The 22,100-nt window shown below is 46.3% G+C and overlaps 1 protein-coding gene across 1 annotated transcript in view; it reads right to left on the minus strand.

Annotated features, from left to right (window-relative positions):
* Window positions 1–22,100, minus strand: part of LOC146023426 (uncharacterized) — a 228,290-nt gene that overhangs the window by 43,308 nt on the left and 162,882 nt on the right. The window contains exon 2 of the mRNA XM_083155364.1: window positions 4,194–4,311. Coding sequence (XP_083011490.1) covers window positions 4,279–4,311 — 33 coding nt within the window. The 3' untranslated portion in view covers window positions 4,194–4,278. The remainder of the gene's footprint in view (window positions 1–4,193; window positions 4,312–22,100) is intronic.

Genomic DNA, 22,100 nt, shown 5'->3' on the forward strand with positions numbered 1-22,100 from the left:
ACCGCCGGCAATGTCCCGCAAAGTCGTCTCGTGCCCAGGTTTCTCCTCAGTCCTTCCACCAGCCTGCTCCGTGGGAACTCCGTTCAGCGTCACAGTGGCCACGCCCCAACGCGTTTCGTCACCAGACTTCGTCAGAGGGGTGGCGACTGTGACGCTCTATCCCTTCCTTTAACCTCCCAGCAGCCAATCACTGCTCTCGGGATTTACATACATACATAGAATGTTATTTTGAGAAAGGAGAAGCATGTTTATGCCAGGGATCTACCGGTAGATCCCTGGCGTAAACATGCTTCTCCTTTCTCAAAATAACATTCTTCTAACACACACACGCAACTAATATAAAAATCCCCCAATTCCTATAACCGCAAAGACAAAAATGTGATTTTAACAAGATAAGATGTTCCTGAGTGAGGGAATATGCTAATAGCTATGTATGTAAATCCCGAGAGCAGTGATTGGCTGCTGGGAGGTTAAAGGAAGGGATAGAGCGTCACAGTCGCCACCCCTCTGACGAAGTCTGGTGACGAAACGCGTTGGGGCGTGGCAACTGTGACGCTGAACGGAGTTCCCACGGAGCAGGCTGGTGGAAGGACTGAGGAGAAACCTGGGCACGAGACGACTTTGCGGGACATTGCCGGCGGTGCCTGTTGGTCGTGAGTCCAATATATACAGTACAGCCGTGTTGCCTATGGGATAATTTTATGAAATCATGTGGTAGTTCAGTCCACAGCGGACGAATTATTTGGTACGGGCACTATACCCCGCTATTTTATGACTACTAAGTCTGCTGTTTTTTAAAGATTAAAACGGTAATACACCATAGGCGCCCCCTGTGTCTTCCTCTTTTTTCAGAAACATATATATATATATGTATATATATATATATATATATATATATATATATATATATATATATATATATATATATATATATATATATATATTTTTATATTGTTTTAATACATTTTTATACTGGTTAAAATCCATTGTTTATTATTGTGCTATACACCACTGCGCCCCCTAAAAGTGCATGTCAGTGCAAACTGCATGTTCTTTTCCTTTCCCAAATAAACAGTCAGGTGTGACAAAGTGGGATGTCACACTGGTGGCAAATTTTAAACCCTCTCCTATAAAAGGCAGTCTTTGAGCGCTGTTCAGAGCCAAAACTCACTACAGTGTCATCCTTGTGCTACTGTATTGTGTTCTTCGTGATTACTATGTTCCTGATTCCAGGTTTCCCTGTGCTGTTCCGGATTCCAGTTTGCTGGATTCCATTACAGTTCCTGCTCTGTTCCCTTTACTGATACAGGGGAAAAATAAGTCAGAGTTGGTAATATTTTTTGGGAAGGGTTCTCATGGAAAGGAGGGGCAGGGTGCAGAGGGTCTGGTGGAATATAATATCCTGACATACAGTATAAATTCAATTTTGGAAGTGAAGTAGTTGGCAAGGTCAATGGCAGAGAGTAATGAGGGACGATGAGCTGTGGTGAGCCGAGAAGGGAGATGAAGGTGGCAGAGATGCGAGGGGTTTGGGGACTGGAAGGAGATGATGTTCTTGAAATATGAGTGTTCAGAGAGAAGAATAGGCACGGTAGGATGACAACAGAGCTAATTTGTAAGTCTATCTTAGATAATATTTTCTCCACTGTTGCTTGGCGATTCTATAATACTTTTGCAGATATCTGGTGAATGTGGAATGCCGGGAATGAGATGTTGTTCTGCGAGGGTGAATAGTGGTTGCTGGAGCAACAGAGTCAAAGGCAGAAGTATGGGCAGCATTGTATAGGAAAACTAGTTATTCAGAGCAACAGAGAAAGAGAGGGAATAGCACAGATAAATGAGTCATACAGGGAGGATAAGGACATAGAGTGATGGTGGCCTTAGGAGGCAGAGGTGGGGAAGCGGATAAAGAGAACAGGTGATTGTCAGTGTAGGGTACTGTATGTGGACTTTGATAGAAGGCCAGATCGACTGAGTGGCCACTCACATGGGAAAAATTATAACTCCATTGGGAGAAATGATAAATGATAAAGTGAGGGTAAGGAGTTTAGAGGTGGAGGATTCTGTGGAGAGATTGGTTGGTTATGAAGTCATCTAAGATAATGAAGTGATCTGAAGAGAGAAAGTGAGGGAGCAACATTGTCAAGAATGTAAGATACGGTTCTGGGGGGTATGCTTTGTCAGGGCCTGATTAAAGGTTCCAGGTGCCCTAGGCTAATACACATGTAGGTCCCCTTGTAATGCTGCAAAGCACACATGTATGGGCACTCAGGGATTCGCCAGTCATACTGCCCATGTGCATGTGTATTGGGGGTCCCTATTGCTATATCTAGGTGCAGGGTGCGGCACCCCAAAAAATCAGCATAAGCCGGAAAGCCCAGAGCAGCACACCAGTTAAAAAAGATAATTAAAGTGTTAATAGTTAACGTGATAATAAGTGTAAGTGATAGGAAGTGAGAGCTATATACAAAAATAATGAATGTAATCAAAATAAAGAAATTGTGTTAGTGAAGAGATTAAGGTGTGTTAGATAGAATGGGTACTTGTTTCCTAGACCGGCCACCCCGATTTCCATCGGGGTGGTCGTGTCGGAAAAATTGCATCGTCGCATCGCATGCGATTTGGTCGCATGCGATGCGACCAACACGATTTTTAAATTGAATCAAATGTGAATAGGGTCCCTGGGACACGATTTTACATTGGATTCAATGTAAAATATTCCCTAAACCCCCAAATTTTACACCGTAAACCCCACCCCACGATTGACGCCAACCCGAAGCGTGGCGAGCGCAGCGAGCCCGCGAGGGTCGGCGGTGCGCGTCCTCCGACCTTTTCATTCCCCTACTATCCACGTTGGTGTGGAGTTGAGAATATAAAGTGTGGCGAGCGCAGTGAGCCACCGAGCCCGAAGCGTGGCGGTGCGCGTCCTCCGACCTTTTCATTCCCCTACTATCCACGTCGGCGTGGAGTTGAGAATATAAAGTGTGGCGAGCTCAGTGAGCCACCAAGCCCGAAGCGTTGCGAGCGTAGCGTGCCCCGCGAGGGGACGCGTATAACTTTACAGGTATACGCGGCCGCTCGCCACGCTTCGAGCTCGTTGGCTCGCTGCGCTCGCCACACTTTATATTTTCAACTCCACGCCGACGTGGATAGTAGGGGAATGAAAAGGTCGGAGGACGCGCACCGCCGCCGCTCGCCACGCTTCGGGTTCACGTCAATTGTGGGGTGACGACGGGGCCATATATAATGTGAAATGGGTCATATTGGCCCATTTCACATTTTTTACTATGTGAGATGGACTTAATCAAGTCCATCTCATCTTGTGCAATTATAATGGCACAAGGCCGACGCGATGTTCCCGATTTCAATGTTAAAAATAATTTTAACATTGAAGCCTATGGGGAAATCGTGGGCATCGCGTCGGGGCCAATGTTAATGGTCGCGACCGACGCGATGCCCCCGATTTTCCCTTTGCCGGCAAAATGGACCTGATTTCAAAGGAAATCGGGTCCATCGCGGGGATCGTGTACACGATGCCCAAGATTGTGGCCGTGCTAGGAAACAAGTACCATAGAATGTAATAGTGTGCCACCCCAGAGCCATCCAGCCACACCAATCCAGGGGCACCGCACTCCACACCCATGTTACCCCAATCTGGGTCTATAATTAACTAGCAAAGAGCCACATGACAATGGCTCCTTACTTCTTTAAGTGGTGTTACTAAAATAATTTAGCATATGCCACTACAGGTGGAGCCAGGCTCATCTAGCTTGGCCTCGCGCGCCAGAGAATGTGGCGCGCATGCGTTTGAGTTGTGCATGTGTCCATTGCCGAGAATGAAGCACACGAGCGTCTCAGAGACAATCTCACATCCACATGCGCCAGAAACCAGGAATGTATCGCTGGCGTTCCCAAGAAGCCTGGCTCCATCAGTATATGTATATGTGTGTGAGTTCCGTCACTCTGGGCTTAGGCTTAAGGACAATATTGGGTCCGGCGCCCTCTAATGAAGGCAGGTCACCTTCCATCAGACGCAATGATGAACAAGCGGCACTCGGAGACTTTGTAGCAGGTGAAGACAGTGGGGAATATTTTATTCCATCAGGGCATCAACGTTTCGGTGGGGTGCCAGCCCCGTCGTCAGGATGTATAAAGTGCATTAATTACAGTGCATTATATATGGACAAACTTACCCTTGACTTCCCTTCCTCTTGCCACTCGCTGCCGCCAGTCTGCTTTCCGGGTGCCGCACTTCTGGTCGTGGCCCCCTATGCGTCATCAGCTGGGGTACGGCCAGTGGCCACGTGGGCTCTGTTGGCATAACAAACAAGTTACTGTGAGTTTGAACAAAATAAATGCGCAATATATGAAATGTGCATTATTTCTTTAAGACAGCTAAATATTATGTTGAAAAGGCAAAAATATTGAAAATAAAAATATTGTGCTAGTGTGTAATATATCAAGAAATGGTGTCAGAAAAAAAACTCCACAGGTGTCTGTAAAATCTAAACATTCAATAAAAGGTGAAATATTAAAGTGACATGAAGAGGCAGTATAAAAATATTAATTCAAATTTTTTTGTTATATATCTACTATAGATTTTTAAGGTATCACGACATACCGTGATTACTCCTCTATTGGACCCATATGGTCCTGTAGGGCTCTGTTTATATCCCAATAGTTTTCCTTTTGTTACAAATACTGAAAGTACAAAACATCACGACTAATAAGTAGACCTGAATTTGGATCTGTTTGGTGGATATATTAAATGTACATGCCAGCCAAATAATGCCGTTGTGTCACTTCTTTGCGTCACACACATTGATAATCTAGATAAAATATTTTAAGAAATTGTTTTTCCAGAACAGCTGAATTGAATGAAAATTATGTAAATCTAAATTTGTATTCAACCCTCTAGACTGCAGGGTCCCTAATCGGAATCTCCATTTCGATTCCAGTTGTAGCAGCTTCCTGGATCTGCTACCTCCTCTGATGGATTCTGGGACGTGATCCACGATTTTATAACATAATGCTGCCATCTCGTGTTTTAGTGCCACAAAGTGCCTGGCAACAGCCTGTTCTCTATGACCAGTTTTAAGTGCCACCATTATGGCACTTCAATGTTGGGTCATTCTGACTTTGAATTTACAGTCAGTCTTGCTGAATTTTTTTTTTAAATTTCTCGATTAGAAAATAAGGTACTTATTTCCTAGCACGGCGCCCATCGCATAAGATTGTATGCCTTCATTAAGGCATACAATCTATACAATTGAAAAGATTTTTAATTGTATGTACAATATCGCATCTTATGGATCTCATCTTATGGATCTCATGGATCTTATGCATCCATAAAATGCATAAGATCCATGAGATCCATAAGAAGCCATAAGATAAAAGATCCATCATCACCAACCCGAAGCGTGGCGGCCAGGAGCGCTCCAGGCGAGTCGGGGTGGGGGCGCCCCGGTGCCGGGGGGGGCGGTGGGTGTTATGGTACCTGTGTAAAACTTGCGTCCCTGGCGTCCCTGCTGAGTACTGGTGCGTGCAGGGGTGTCCGTGCCGCTGGGGGAACCTGCGGCGCTGTTATTGTGTATAAGCTGGCCGCGGCCGGCGGGGTCCCTACAGTGAATAGAAAATAACTAGCACTTGCCGCACCTGAATTTTCTTGCGAGTTTTTTCACAGGTACCACAGTTCGCTCACCCTCCATGCTGGGGGTGAGGGCGAACTGCCGCCCTCCAGGTGCCGGCGCCCTAGGCAAATGCCTAGAGCTGCCTAGTGGTGGCGCCGGCCCTGGTGGCGGCACGCATCCTCCGACCTTTTCATACCCACACTATCCACGTCAGCGTGGAGTTGATATTATATAATGTGGCGAGCGCAGCGAGCCACCGAGCCCGAAGCGTGGCGTGCGCACGCGTAATACCTGTGAAGTAATGCGCTTCCGCTCACTGCGCTTCGGGCTCGGTGGCTCACTGCGCTCGCCACACTATATAGAATCAACCCCACGCCGACGTGGATAGTGGGGGTATGAAAAGATCAGAGGATGCGTACCACTGCCCCTCGCGGGCTCACTGGGCTTGCCACGCTTTGGGTTGGCGTCAATAGTGGGGTGGCGTTAACAATGGGGGGGTGGCATTTCACCCATGAGGGGGAGTTAGCAATTAAAATTGGGGTTTTGGGGGCTTTTTACATTGGAATCAATGTAAATTTGGGTCTCAGGGACCATTTCACATTGATTCCAATGTAAAAATCTCGTCAATCGCATCGCATGTATCTTATGCCGCACAAACACATAAGATGCATGCAATGCTTGAGATATCAGCCCGACACATACAATCTAGATCGTGGGCGCCGTGCTAGGAAATAAGTACCTTAAATCCTGAAAAAAAAGTCTGATACTCTAGGTTGTCGTGATTAAAAAAAGTTTGGCAACCACTGATCTAGACACTGTCTATATAATAATCCAAACCCTAGCACAGATAGTTACATCAAAATAACTGAGGTACTGATTAAGTCAGTGGAGGGTGGATCCGCACAGACTATAGTTCATATCAAGTAATTATGTTAGACTAATTTGAAAGACCAATATTTGAAACTATTGACGAAAAATCTCCTAGTCATCAATTGGTGGTGCGCCCAAACATTCAGAGAATACAACTGAATAGAAGGGGATTGACTTGCAAAGACGCAGGTCACAAAAAAGCAAAATGTGCTTTTTGGGCGCACTCTTTGTATATGATTATGTAATGTAGTATTGATTCATTAAAACGTAACTTTTATTAAGACTTTACCTAAAAGAAGGATGACTATCTAACTCTTCTTTGAAAAGAAAAATTCTCACTTGAAAGAGAAAAAGATTAAAATGTCCGCAAATGCCAGTTTTTGCTCTGCTATGAATGAGTCAGAGCATAAATTGGTCAGGCATGCAGTTAACGTTACTGGTCATAGGCATTCCTTTTGTAACGCTGCCTATTTATTGAGGCGTTGTGTAACCGTGATTACTCACTCCCTCTGATTATTTTTCAGGGCAAGTGCTGACAATTTTATTGTGACTAATAGTGGAATATATGTCCTATTGTGGTCACTGTCAGGTTGCTCCTTGTGTTCAACGCTTGTGGTTATGTATTGATGGTCTAATAGGTCTAAGTATTTGAACCATTAGTTTAATTATTCGCTGTGCAACGGACAATCAAAATAGCCATGTGGGAGTCTTGGCTCGCATTCATTAAAGGAATCTCACACACAAATAAGTAATCAGAGGCCAAGTCCCTGGTGAACACCTGGTATGGTACACGCATGGTTGGTCATGACATGATGCCAAGGAGAAACCTACTGCAGGGGAATATTCCCATTTGTGTGTGAGATTCCTTTAATGAATGCGAGCCAAGACTCCCACATGGCTATTTTGATTGTCCGTTGCACAGCGAATAATTAAACTAATGGTTCAAATACTTAGACCTATTAGACCATCAATACATAACCACAAGCGTTGAACACAAGGAGCAACCTGACAGTGACCACAATAGGACATATATTCCACTATTAGTCACAATAAAATTGTCAGCACTTGCCCTGAAAAATAATCAGAGGGAGTGAGTAATCACGGTTACACAACGCCTCAATAAATAGGCAGCGTTACAAAAGGAATGCCTATGACCAGTAACGTTAACTGCATGCCTGACCAATTTATGCTCTGACTCATTCATAGCAGAGCAAAAACTGGCATTTGCGGACATTTTAATCTTTTTCTCTTTCAAGTGAGAATTTTTCTTTTCAAAGAAGAGTTAGATAGTCATCCTTCTTTTAGGTAAAGTCTTAATAAAAGTTACGTTTTAATGAATCAATACTACATTACATAATCATATACAAAGAGTGCGCCCAAAAAGCACATTTTGCTTTTTTGTGACCTGCGTCTTTGCAAGTCAATCCCCTTCTATTCAGTACTGATTAAGTCACCTGTGTTCAAGCATGCATATCACTATAACCTGGAATGTTTGTGCGCCTTAGGAAGCATGATCCACAGTGTGGAAAGTGCGGTTACCTAGGCATATATTTTTACAAAGCAGGAATTAATTGAGTTGAAAAAGTTACTACAGTACCTATGCATATATTATTTTGAAGCAATATCCATTTACAGCAGGGTTGCCTACCTGACCCTCTCCATGAGGGACACAATGCTCTGTTCCTGAGCTTCTCTAGTAATGTATGATTGCCATCACCTGTGGTGACACCTTTCTTATCAGTGACCTAGCTCCCCACATGTGCTGGCAATCATACATTATCCATACCTCCCAGCATGCCCCTCTCCAGGAGGACACAATGCTCTGCTCCTGGGCTTCCCTGGTAATGTAGGATTGCCAGCACCTGAGGTGACACCTGTCTTATCAGTTACCGAGCTCCCTACAGGTGCTGGCAATCCTACATTATCCATACCTCCCAGCATGCCCCTCTCCAGGAGGACACAATGCTCTGTTCCTGGGCTTCCCTGGTAATGTAGGATTGCCAGCACCTGTGGCGACACCTTTCTTATCAGTTACCTAGCTCCCCACAGGTGCTGGTAATCATACATTATCCATACTTCCCAGCCTGCCCCTCTCCAGGAGGACACAATGCTCTGTTTCTGGGCTTCCCTGGTAATGTAGGATTACCAGCACCTGTGGTGACACCTTTCTTATCAGTTACCTAGCTCTCCACAGGTGCTGGCAATCCTACATTATCCATACCTCCCAGCATGCCCCTCTCCAGGAGGACACAATGCTCTGCTCCTGGGCTTTCCTGGTAATGTATGATTGCCAGCACCTGTGGTGACACCTTTCTTATCAGTGACCTAGCTCCTCACAGGTGCTGGCAATCATACATTATCCATACCTCCCAGCATGCCCCTCTCCAGGAGGACACCATGCTCTGCTCCTGGGCGTACCTGGTAATGTATGATTGCCATCACCTGTGGTGACACCTTTCTTATCAGTGACCTAGCTCCCCACATGTGCTGGCAATCATACATTATCCATACCTCCCAGCATGCCCCTCTCCAGGAGGACACAATGCTCTGCTCCTGGGCTTCCCTGGTAATGTAGGATTGCCAGCACCTGAGGTGACACCTGTCTTATCAGTTACCGAGCTCCCTACAGGTGCTGGCAATCCTACATTATCCATACCTCCCAGCATGCCCCTCTCCAGGAGGACACAATGCTCTGTTCCTGGGCTTCCCTGGTAATGTAGGATTGCCAGCACCTGTGGCGACACCTTTCTTATCAGTTACCTAGCTCCCCACAGGTGCTGGTAATCATACATTATCCATACTTCCCAGCCTGCCCCTCTCCAGGAGGACACAATGCTCTGTTTCTGGGCTTCCCTGGTAATGTAGGATTACCAGCACCTGTGGTGACACCTTTCTTATCAGTTACCTAGCTCTCCACAGGTGCTGGCAATCCTACATTTTCCATACCTCCCAGCATGCCCCTCTCCAGGAGGACACAATGCTCTGCTCCTGGGCTTTCCTGGTAATGTATGATTGCCAGCACCTGTGGTGACACCTTTCTTATCAGTGACCTAGCTCCTCACAGGTGCTGGCAATCATACATTATCCATACCTCCCAGCATGCCCCTCTCCAGGAGGACACCATGCTCTGCTCCTGGGCGTACCTGGTAATGTATGATTGCCATCACCTGTGGTACACCTTTCTTATCAGTGACCTAGCTCCCCACATGTGCTGGCAATCATACATTATCCATACCTCCGAGCATGCCCCTCTCCAGGAGGACACAATGCTCTGTTCCTGGGCTTCCCTGGTAATGTAGGATTACCAGCACCTGTGGTGACACCTTTCTTATCAGTTACCTAGCTCTCCACAGGTGCTGGCAATCCTACATTATCCATACCTCCCAGCATGCCCCTCTCCAGGAGGACACAATGCTCTGCTCCTGGGCTTTCCTGGTAATGTATGATTGCCAGCACCTGTGGTGACACCTTTCTTATCAGTGACCTAGCTCCTCACAGGTGCTGGCAATCATACATTATCCATACCTCCCAGCATGCCCCTCTCCAGGAGGACACAATGCTCTGCTCCTGGGCTTCCCTGGTAATGTAGGATTGCCAGCACCTGAGGTGACACCTGTCTTATCAGTTACCGAGCTCCCTACAGGTGCTGGCAATCCTACATTATCCATACCTCCCAGCATGCCCCTCTCCAGGAGGACACAATGCTCTGTTCCTGGGCTTCCCTGGTAATGTAGGATTGCCAGCACCTGTGGCGACACCTTTCTTATCAGTTACCTAGCTCCCCACAGGTGCTGGTAATCATACATTATCCATACTTCCCAGCCTGCCCCTCTCCAGGAGGACACAATGCTCTGTTTCTGGGCTTCCCTGGTAATGTAGGATTACCAGCACCTGTGGTGACACCTTTCTTATCAGTTACCTAGCTCTCCACAGGTGCTGGCAATCCTACATTATCCATACCTCCCAGCATGCCCCTCTCCAGGAGGACACAATGCTCTGCTCCTGGGCTTTCCTGGTAATGTATGATTGCCAGCACCTGTGGTGACACCTTTCTTATCAGTGACCTAGCTCCTCACAGGTGCTGGCAATCATACATTATCCATACCTCCCAGCATGCCCCTCTCCAGGAGGACACCATGCTCTGCTCCTGGGCGTACCTGGTAATGTATGATTGCCATCACCTGTGGTGACACCTTTCTTATCAGTGACCTAGCTCCCCACATGTGCTGGCAATCATACATTATCCATACCTCCCAGCATGCCCCTCTCCAGGAGGACACAATGCTCTGTTCCTGGGCTTCCCTGGTAATGTAGGATTACCAGCACCTGTGGTGACACCTTTCTTATCAGTTACCTAGCTCTCCACAGGTGCTGGCAATCCTACATTATCCATACCTCCCAGCATGCCCCTCTCCAGGAGGACACAATGCTCTGCTCCTGGGCTTTCCTGGTAATGTATGATTGCCAGCACCTGTGGTGACACCTTTCTTATCAGTGACCTAGCTCCTCACAGGTGCTGGCAATCATACATTATCCATACCTCCCAGCATGCCCCTCTCCAGGAGGACACCATGCTCTGCTCCTGGGCTTACCTGGTAATGTATGATTGCCATCACCTGTGGTGACACCTTTCTTATCAGTGACCTAGCTCCCCACATGTGCTGGCAATCCTACATTATCCATACCTCCCAGCATGCCCCTCTCCAGGAGGACACAATGCTCTGCACCTGGGCTTCCCTGGTAATGTAGGATTGCCAGCACCTGAGGTGACACCTGTCTTATCAGTTACCGAGCTCCCTACAGGTGCTGGCAATCCTACATTATCCATACCTCCCAGCATGCCCCTCTCCAGGAGGACACCATGCTCTGCTCCTGGGCTTACCTGGTAATGTATGATTGCCATCACCTGTGGTGACACCTTTCTTATCAGTGACCTAGCTCCCCACAGGTGCTGGCAATCCTACATTATCCATACCTCCCAGCATGCCCCTCTCCAGGAGGACACAATGCTCTGCTCCTGGGCTTTCCTGGTAATGTATGATTGCCAGCACCTGTGGTGACACCTTTCTTATCAGTGACCTAGCTCCTCACAGGTGCTGGCAATCATACATTATCCATACCTCCCAGCATGCCCCTCTCCAGGAGGACACAATGCTCTGCTCCTGGGCTTCCCTGGTAATGTAGGATTGCCAGCACCTGAGGTGACACCTGTCTTATCAGTTACCGAGCTCCCTACAGGTGCTGGCAATCCTACATTATCCATACCTCCCAGCATGCCCCTCTCCAGGAGGACACAATGCTCTGTTCCTGGGCTTCCCTGGTAATGTAGGATTGCCAGCACCTGTGGCGACACCTTTCTTATCAGTTACCTAGCTCCCCACAGGTGATGGCAATCATACATTATCCATACCTCCCAGCATGCCCCTCTCCAGGAGGACACAATGCTCTGTTCCTAGGCTTCCCTGGTAATGTAGGATTACCAGCACCTGTGGTGACACCTTTCTTATCAGTTACCTAGCTCTCCACAGGTGCTGGCAATCCTACATTATCCATACCTCCCAGCATGCCCCTCTCCAGGAGGACACAATGCTCTGCTCCTGGGCTTTCCTGGTAATGTATGATTGCCAGCACCTGTGGTGACACCTTTCTTATCAGTGACCTAGCTCCTCACAGGTGCTGGCAATCATACATTATCCATACCTCCCAGCATGCCCTCTCCAGGAGGACACCATGCTCTGTTCCTAGACTTCCCTGGTAATGTATGATTGCCAACACCTGTGGTGAAACACCTTTCTTATCAGTTACCCAGCTCCCCACAGGTGCTGGCAATCCTACATTATCCATACCTCCCAGCATGCCCCTCTCCAGGAGGACACAATGCTCTGTTCCTAGACTTCCCTGGTAATGTATGATTGCCAACACCTGTGGTGAAACACCTTTCTTATCAGTTACCCAGCTCCCCACAGGTGCTGGCAATCCTACATTATCCATACCTCCCAGCATGCCCCTCTCCAGGAGGACACAATGCTCTGCTCCTGGGCTTTCCTGGTAATGTATGATTGCCAGCACCTGTGGTGACAACTTTCTTATCAGTGACCTAGCTCCTCACAGGTGCTGGCAATCATACATTATCCATACCTCCCAGCATGCCCCTCTCCAGGAGGACACCATGCTCTGTTCCTAGACTTCCCTGGTAATGTATGATTGCCAACACCTGTGGTGAAACACCTTTCTTATCAGTTACCCAGCTCCCCACAGGTGCTGGCAATCCTACATTATCCATACCTCCCAGCATGCCCCTCTCCAGGAGGACACAATGCTCTGTTCCTAGACTTCCCTGGTAATGTATGATTGCCAACACCTTTGGTGAAACACCTTTCTTATCAGTTACCCAGCTCCCCACAGGTGCTGGCAATCCTACATTATCCATACCTCCCAGCATGCCCCTCTCCAGGAGGACACAATGCTCTGCTCCTGGGCTTCCCTGGTAATGTATGATTGCCAGCACCTGTGGTGACACCTTTCTTATCAGTTACCTAACTCCCCACAGGTGCTGGCAATCATACATTATCCATACCTCCCAGCATGCCCCTCTCCAGGAGGACACAATGCTCTGTTCCTAGACTTCCCTGGTCATGTATGATTGCCAACACCTGTGGTGACACCTTTCTTATCAATTACCTACTGTAGCTCCCCGCAGGTGATAGCAATCCTACATTAGTGAAGTCCAGGAATAAGGGAAGTCCAGGAACAGAGCATTTTCTCCCTGAAAAGCCCTGTACACATGCATCGATTTTTCCCGATTTTTTTATTCGATTTTGCTTATAGAACCAAAATCGAATAGAATCCTAAATGAAATCGAATGTTTTTTGTGTCACTTTCGATCAACATTCGATTTGATGCGTGCTCCTGTTTTCACAAAATCGAACAGAAAAATCTACTGTGCAGCCAAGGAAATATCAAATTCGATCTAGTAAATCGAATGTGTACAATCAGTGGCGTAACTATAGCTCCGCAGCCCCCGCGGTGGCGGGGAGGCGCAGAGAAAGTTTGGGCGCCAGGGGTCTGCGGGGCTATAGTCACCCGCTGCTGTCTCTGCCGGTACCTGCCTGCCGTGCCCGGTGCCGTCACGGTCCCGTCTCTCCCAGTGCTGGCTAGTGGCTCCTGCTTCTATAATGAAAACAGACACTTAGAAAATGTCTGCCTCCATACTGCAGACAGTTTTCTGTCTGCAGTATGGGGGCAGCCATTTTCTAAGAGACTTTTTATTATAGCAGCTGGAGCCACTAGCCAGGGCTGGGAGAGACGGGACCGTGACGGCACCGGGCACGGCAGGCATGTACCGGCAGAGACAGCAGCGGGGGGCGCCAAGGGGAGGGGGAGTGGGGGCGCCCAAAAATTTGCGGCGGGGCGCAAAATAGGAAGTTTACGCCACTGTGTACAATGTACCATGAATGTATATCGAATTCGATATCTAATGCAAAAGTATACATCTAATGCCAAATCGAATGGAAAGATCTAATGCCAGATCGAATAGAAAATCAAATCTAACATCGAATCAAAAGCAAATTGATGTTTGTGTACAGGGCTAAAGAGACCCAACCTCAATCAGCAACCCTGATTTACACAGTAGTTCATTACCTGTTAATGAAAAGAAGAGAGGAGTCAACTCACAGCAGCAATGTAACTTAGAATGCTGACATAACGCTAAAATTTGAATCACACTTTGATAAATATGAACTTAAATAAAAATGTGCAGCCTAACCGGCCGCAGCTTATTAAAAAAACCTAAAGAGCTCAACCCCATCAAGGTCGATGATCATTATATTTCTGCTGATGCTACATCCTATTACATACTGCAATGGATTAATGCTTTTGTAGCAGGATTTTCCTTATTAATTACAGATTTTAACAAAAATGAATATGTTAATAAATTTAAATGAGCTAAGTGACTTCTTACCCTAATGTACGAACCATTACAGACTGCTGGTTTGGGACTGATTTGCAAATCTCCGCTGAGTCAATGTGGCTACTGGGATCCATTCCATTTTCTCATTCCCGCCTCATATGTCTGAGTGTAACAATTGTTCATTGCACTTGTCATGATAAGTTCATAGGAATAATGTGATTAAAGGCTGTTTAACATAAACCCCTTTATAAAGCCACTGATATCTCCATCACATGTACTAGGCTTTATGGAAGAAAAAATCCAATCATCGAATTGTGAAACGCTTATGTTCCTGTGGTGCTCGAAACGGCCAAATGAAATGACTGCGCCGAGCAGTTACCTGCCCCAATCATTCAATTACTTCCATAATTTAATGTCACAAGATATGCAGACACCAATTATAAAATTAATAATACACTGATATAATTTCTGCAGTGTGCAATTTGTGTAATCCAATTAGTAAAAATGTAACCTCGGATGCAACGTTGGCCAACTTGCATTTTAGAAATCTCATTAGTCGGCTGATTTGCATAAATATAGTTATTGAATTAAGGAACGGTCAGTTTCAGCCGGCGTATTAACCTCCTGTTTATCTGAACACTACTTGAACCGTACAAAGAAAATTGAATTAACAACTGAAAAAAAATATAAAAAAACTTTGGTAATGTATTTTTTTTAAGACTATTTGTCATCGCGACGCAGTTGTTAAGTAGAACAAGGTCATTCTGAAGCGATTACAATTTAGCTTTCATTAGCCCGATCCCAGTGTAAATTCAGACTGATTAACGTAGACCCAATGTTTCCCCACAATCAGCTCTTCACATAAGTTTGTGCCAATGAGTTAGCAGGAATATTACGCAAAGTGCCGACTTATACATGAAAATTATTAACGGTAAAAATGGATATATCTGACAACATTAGTGCAACCCATTGTCATAAGGGGATTTCAAAGTGATCAAGATACATTATAAATTAAAAATCTGTCCTGTTGTCAAAATGGTCATCTCTTTTGTGAGTGATACCCCTTTCACAACAGAAAATCCAGGGACTCGGGTTAGCCCCTTTCACACCGGCCTAGTTCCTGCTCTTTTTGGTGTGGTTTCCGGGTAGCGGGTAGCAGGGTACGGGCAGTGGGATGCAGACTGCTGGGATCCAGGCAGCTACGGCTGGGCACTTGTACTGCTATTTGCCAGACAGCTGCCAAGGTGGGAAAACATGTTGAAAAGACTGTCCGGACGCTGATTGGCTGAGTCTTTTCAACATGTTTACAAATCCTGCAGCGCTTCCTGCCCCGCTGCCTGGCAAATAGCGCTACAAGCACCCAGTCACCGGTGCCCGGATCCCCGCAGTCTGGACCCGCCACCTGCTGTCTGGACACTGCTGCCCTGCTTTCCAGGTAAGTTCATTTCACACCAGCGCTAGTCGCAGGTTGTTCCTGGGACCAACCTGGGAATTTTGGCTGGTGCGAAAGGGGTATAAATAATAATAATAATAATAATAATAATAATAATAATAATAATAATAATAATAATAATAATAATGTTATTTATATAGCACTTTTCCCCTAATAGGACTCAAAGTTCTTGCATTAGCCTTTTACAGCACAAAATACAAAACAAACTTAACAACTTAACATAGCTCCATTAGACTCTCCCCGACCTTCCAAAGCTTCAAACGGGCACTGAAAACTCACCTATTCATCAAAGCATACCCTTCCACTGCATAAACCAGCTGGTTCTCCGACCCCTTGCCTGTTTACATCCTGCTATCTAACCACCACCCACTCGCGTGCACCTCTTGTAATCTGTCTGTCTCCCTTTCCTACTAGATTGTAAGCTCCTCCGAGCAGGGCCCTCTTCCCTCCTGTTGTCTAAGCCCTCTTCTCTTCACATGTCACTCACAGCTCTCCTATAATCCAACACTCAGTGACCATCTTCGTCTGCATACTCATCTCCATCATTGGCCTCAAGCCTCTAGTTGTATGTTGATTGAGTCCTCACTACTTACATTTAAGCTGTAATGTGTATTGATCTGTGGCGCTCTTTATTTGTACTGTATTTTTGTTATTTATTCAATGTTATGCCAAGTTTTGTCTCCCTGTATTGTTCCTTTGTACGGCGCTGCGAAACACTTGTGGCGCCTTATAAATAAAATTATAATAATAATAATAATAGCGACATCTGCATGTGCAGGAGCACGCCCATAAAACGCTGGATGTGGGGACGAATGCAGACTTGAGCTATCTGGTCTGAACTGACCCCAACATCCAGTGAATTTTATATGGGATTCAGATGACTTGTCGGCAATGGCTAGGTCATCGGTCAAAAAGTCAATGCCAATGGTTGACGCATGGAAAGGTTGAGAGTTTTTAACTTTAAAAAAAAATAATTGGGGTCTATTTGATACTTTCCCAAACTGTGCATGTCGACATTTTGAAAATACCGGCCTTTTGATGTCGACCTAGACACTGTGGACTCTACAATTAATACACGTGTATTCTGCGATATACGGTATACTCCAGTCCCAATGGATTTGTTCCACTTTGTAAAACAATAAACTTTTTGAGCTTTCCTTCTCCCCCTGTACTGTGTGGTCTATGCGGGTATATGCTGTTCCGCCCGCTATAATTAGTCATTAGAGAAATATAGATCGGGCTTGTTTAACGAGACACCGTTCCCAGATACAATACAGCATGAAGGAAATTGTTCAGTGCAAAATCTCTTTTTACGAGCGACGATGGTGGCGTGATTGTTTTCCAATGATCTAGGGCAGCAAACATTCTGACATTTATGAAGATCATATACTTGGGAATGTTCCAACGCACCGAAATACAACACCTCTTCCCTTACCAAATTCCCTTTCATCATCAAATTGCCAGACTGTTCTCTGCAGAATGCATCAGGGAGCCGCTACGGGAAGGAAAGAATAACCTTTATTTGTTACCGTAATTTAGGAGCTGCCAAACTACCTAAACGCCTGCAAACGACGGCCGCATTCATCACCGCTGCGCTCTCCCCCGACCGCCATTTATTTAAGCTGCAGTGTGTAAAAAGTTACCTTTGAAAATATATATGCGTGCGGTAACAATGAGCGGAGTTACCTGGGGGACAGAGTAAGGTCAGTGCTACTACAGAGGCATACAGTACTGTACTTATTAACTGTTACTGTATTTACAGTATTGGTATATTCATCAAATACACTGCGCTGTGATGTACAGATGGGTACACTGTTGGGGAAATCTAATATGGCTTCTAAAAATGAAGAGGTGATGTTGCTCGTAGCAACTAATCATTTGTCTATTGCATTCTAGAAAAGAATAAACAGAATTCTGATTGGTTACTATGGGTAACATCACATAAGCTTTTTGTCATTCAAAATGTGCATCTTATTCACATAAACAAAACAACTGGTGTGACAAAGATTACACGAGTGATCAATTTGCTGTGTGACATTTGTACATGTGCATGCCAATGAGTCTGAGTCTGTGTACAAAAAGGGGGTATAACTGTACTGCAATGGTTGTGATCTTGCAGGAAAAGACTACCTTACACCAACACAATACTGACCGTTATACAATATTACTCCCACACAGTAATGCCCCTTACACATATTACACCCACTCAGTATTGCCCCTTACATATATTACTCCCACACAGTAATGCCCCTTGCACCATATTATATCCCCACATTATTGTCTCTTGCAAAATATTATACCCCCACAAAGGCCCTTATTCTAGTTGACTCGGACGGATGCGTATTTTCTTAGCCCCGCCTACCATACAGATCGCTCACACCATCCGAATGCGGTAAGATGCTGAGCGAACGGACCGCGTGTGGATGTTTCATGTGAACACCTCCCTCATCTGTGGGAACCTCCCTCATCCTCCAATGGTCGCCGACCATCGAATGATGGACCGAGCGGTCAGACAGCTCCGAGTGCTCCAGACCACTCGGACATTTCTCCGTGCGAAAGCAGGGATATGGGCGGGCAGCTGGCATCCGGCTATGTCAGCTGTCCACCCCCCACACGTGCGTCACGGCCGGATTACCATACGTACGCCCAGCGTTTTCACGGGAACGCCGATGAAACGCGGGGCATACGCATATGGCAATGAGCCCAAACAGCCCTACACGCCCCTTTCCACCCCCTGCTCGGATTGTTCCGACCGATTGTTTTCTGTACGGAATTCACGCCGTATTCGTACGTGCGCGGTGTTCGCAAATGCGCAGAAATGCCTCTGCACATGCGCAAACACAATACATCGGCCGTCCAACCGCACATGGAGCCATCCGACTCAATCAGAATAAGTGCCAAAGTACAGTAATACTCCCTGCACCAAAGTAAATAATGCCCCACACAGTAAGGTACCTTAAACCTTGTGCCCTATGGAGTAATGCCCCTTGCACCATATTATACCCCTACAGTATTGTCTCTTGCACCACATTATTCCCACACAGTAATGTCCCTTGCACAATATTATACCCCCACAGTAATGTCCCTTGCACAATATTATACCCCCAAAGAAATGTCCCTTGCTCCATTTTATTCCACAAACAGTATTACTACTTACACCATATTATGCCCTGCCCATTAATGCCTCCTGCACCCTATTATGCCCCACACAGTAATTCCCCTTGCACCAAATTGTGCACCACACTGTAATGCCCCTTGCACCATGTTATCATATAATCCCCGACACAGTAATGTACCTTGCACCATTTTATGCCACACACAGTAATGTCTCTTTATGCCTAACACAGTAATGAATACTTGCCTACTTTTGAAAACAAGTTTCAGGGAGCTTATAGTTGGTAGTAGAATTTTGCCTTGTGTCCCATTGAGGGAGCATGTCCTGCTCCACCCAAAGGGCATGTCTAGTTCCATATATGGAGAGACTGTGAAAAGAGATTGAGAACGTGGCACCTAGAAGCGTGGGTGTGTACTGCTACCAGTGGCGTAACTATACATTTTGCTCCCCCCTGCCAAAAAGTTTGTGCCGCCCCCCCCCCCCCCCTCCAGGCTCCTCTCCAGCATGTTTCCCCAGCGTGTGATGTGATGACGTCACGCGCTTAACGGAGAAGCTGAAGCAGAAGAGAGACCAGCATACACTGCTGCCTCCCTTGGCACCGGCGCATCCCAGGTTGCCGTAGCACGCCCATCTGCACGCTCACCCTGCACACAGCAGCCAATAGCCGGCTCTGTGTACAGTCAATTAAATCAGTGTCGAATTTGTCATCTCTGCCATGGTCCTACCCATGCTGCGGCTGACTCGCCTCCAGTGCTCAGCCAGTGGGCAGCGGCAGGCAGCAGCATGTCAGTGCGTCGAGCGGGTGCCAGCGCTCACACAGACCCTGCTGCTGCTTGCTCCCCCAAGCGGCTGCTGGGGCTGCCTTACAGTAGTTACACCACTGACTGCTACATCTGAGAGGAATATTTTAAAATTAGTTATATCCAAATGTAGATGAGCCCCAAAGCAGCAGTTAGTAAGAGCTTGGTAATGTGCTGGGAAATTGTGCTGATGATTCAATGTAACTGTATCTATCTCTCATTACTTTTTCCCCAAAAATTTAACAATGTAATGTGGGCTAGGTGATATGAGGGAGATTGCTAGACTAATGAGGGAGAGAGGGAGATTGGTGCTATTTTAGGGAGTCTCCTGCAGAATGCAGGAGGGTAGGCAACTATGCAGTTATGTCCCTTGTACCACTTTATGCCACACACAGTAATGCCCCTTGCACCATATTATGTCACACACACAATATGCAGCATGCCTCACTTAGTAATGCTCCTTACAATTGCCACATTATCTGCTTTTTGTCAGGGTTTTTTTCATTGTGCTGCTCCTTTTGCTCCTGCCACCACTGCTGCTGCCATCACAGTCCCGGCACTGCTGTTTATGCATGCCTCCTCCCTCTGGATCTGTCTAGTAAATGTCCATACTAAAATGGCTGACACCTCTAGCATCCTTCAGAAGTGTCTCCTCTGATGTGGCTGTCATTTTGGGTGGGACATTTTCAATGTATTCCATGCTAACAGCCAGATCACATGAAATACTGTCTGGAATTGTACTCGTACACAATTTCTGATGGCAATCCTGATCTACAGTCACTGGTTTTTTTTTTCAATCACGCCCATTATTCATTAGATCTAAATCATTTTAACACTTCTGTCACTCTCTGCTTTCTATTGTACAGTATAATAAATGTTTTATTGATATTATGTATATATATTTTTAGAACTTTTTAACAATTGGATGATGACAGTGCAGGTTTTTGTTTCATATTAAATTTAAGATTTAAGGGACATGCTATAATGAATATTGGCTTATATGCAGTGCTTAAAGTGGCCATGGAGAAGTGGTGGAACTCACCTTCCCTGCCAACTCCCAGCAGGCAGAGCTAGAGTTGGTACTAGCGTATTTGTTGCGCCTTCCACACAGTAAATTTTTTCCTACTGGCCAATCAACACATAGAAATAGTGCGGCGAAAAAAAGTCGGGGGTGCTATAAAAAAATTAGCATGGCCACACAATAGTAACCCCAGTTCAAATTAGGCCATAGAGTAGTACCATCCTATTCACATTACACAACACATGTAGTGACCCTTATTCACATTAAATTTACATGGTGACCCCTATTCACGCTACACAACACGTAGTGACCCATAAACGGGATGCAGTTAAAATCCCGGCGGTCGGGATCCCGGCGTTCAGAATCCCGACGCCGGAATCCCGACCGCCGAAATGCCGACACATTCTCCCTCCTGGGGTGTCCACGACACCCCTGGAGGGAGAATAAATTAGCGTGCCGAGCGTAGCGAGGCACCGGGCCCGCTGCGTGGCGAGCGCAGCGAGCCCGCAAGGGTCGGCGATCCACGTCCCCCCTTGTCGGCATTTCGGCTGTCGGGATTCCGGCGTCGGGATTCTGAACGCCGGGATCCCGACCGCCGGGATTCAATACTGAATCCCCATATTCACCTTACATCTCACATAGTGACCCATATTCACATTATGAAATGTTCCACATTATTAAATACACTTATACACAAAATGACACACATAACACCATACCTCCCAACTGTCACGATTACAGCGGGACAGTCCCGATTTTCGGGTCCTGTCCCGCTGTCCCACCCGTGGCAGGCATTGTCCCGCTGCGGGGGGTGGCAGTTGGGAGACCCCCCAATCTAATAGAATAGACGCTGTGCGCATGCGCACAGCGTCAATTCTCGTATGAAAATGAGGTTGCGGCTAATTAGCATAAGCTGCGCCCTCATTTGCATATGCCCGCCCCCTTTCCCTATTTCCCCAACACAGAAGTTGGGAGGTATGTAACACTCCTTACACACATATAACCCCCACGTTATTAAATGCACTTATAGTAAACAAAGCCATACATAATTATCCTTACAAATGCCCCACTTTATTTAATGCCCCAATACATAGTGACACACATAATGTCCCTTACAAATGCCCCACATTATGAAATGCCCTTATACACATATGCCGCCCCCACCTCCCCTTTCCCTGCAAAGCCCTTACCTAGCAGGAGGTAACAGTCAGGCTGAGCAGGAGAGTTGGCGAGCCGAGGATGACTCGGCAGCAGCAGAAGTATAGGGTGTGTGAAGGGAAGTAATATCACAGGCCGGTGCGG

Source organism: Crinia signifera, chromosome 1 (genome assembly GCF_055691185.1).
Source record: "Crinia signifera chromosome 1, ASM5569118v1, whole genome shotgun sequence".
Classification (NCBI taxonomy): domain Eukaryota; kingdom Metazoa; phylum Chordata; class Amphibia; order Anura; family Myobatrachidae; genus Crinia; species Crinia signifera.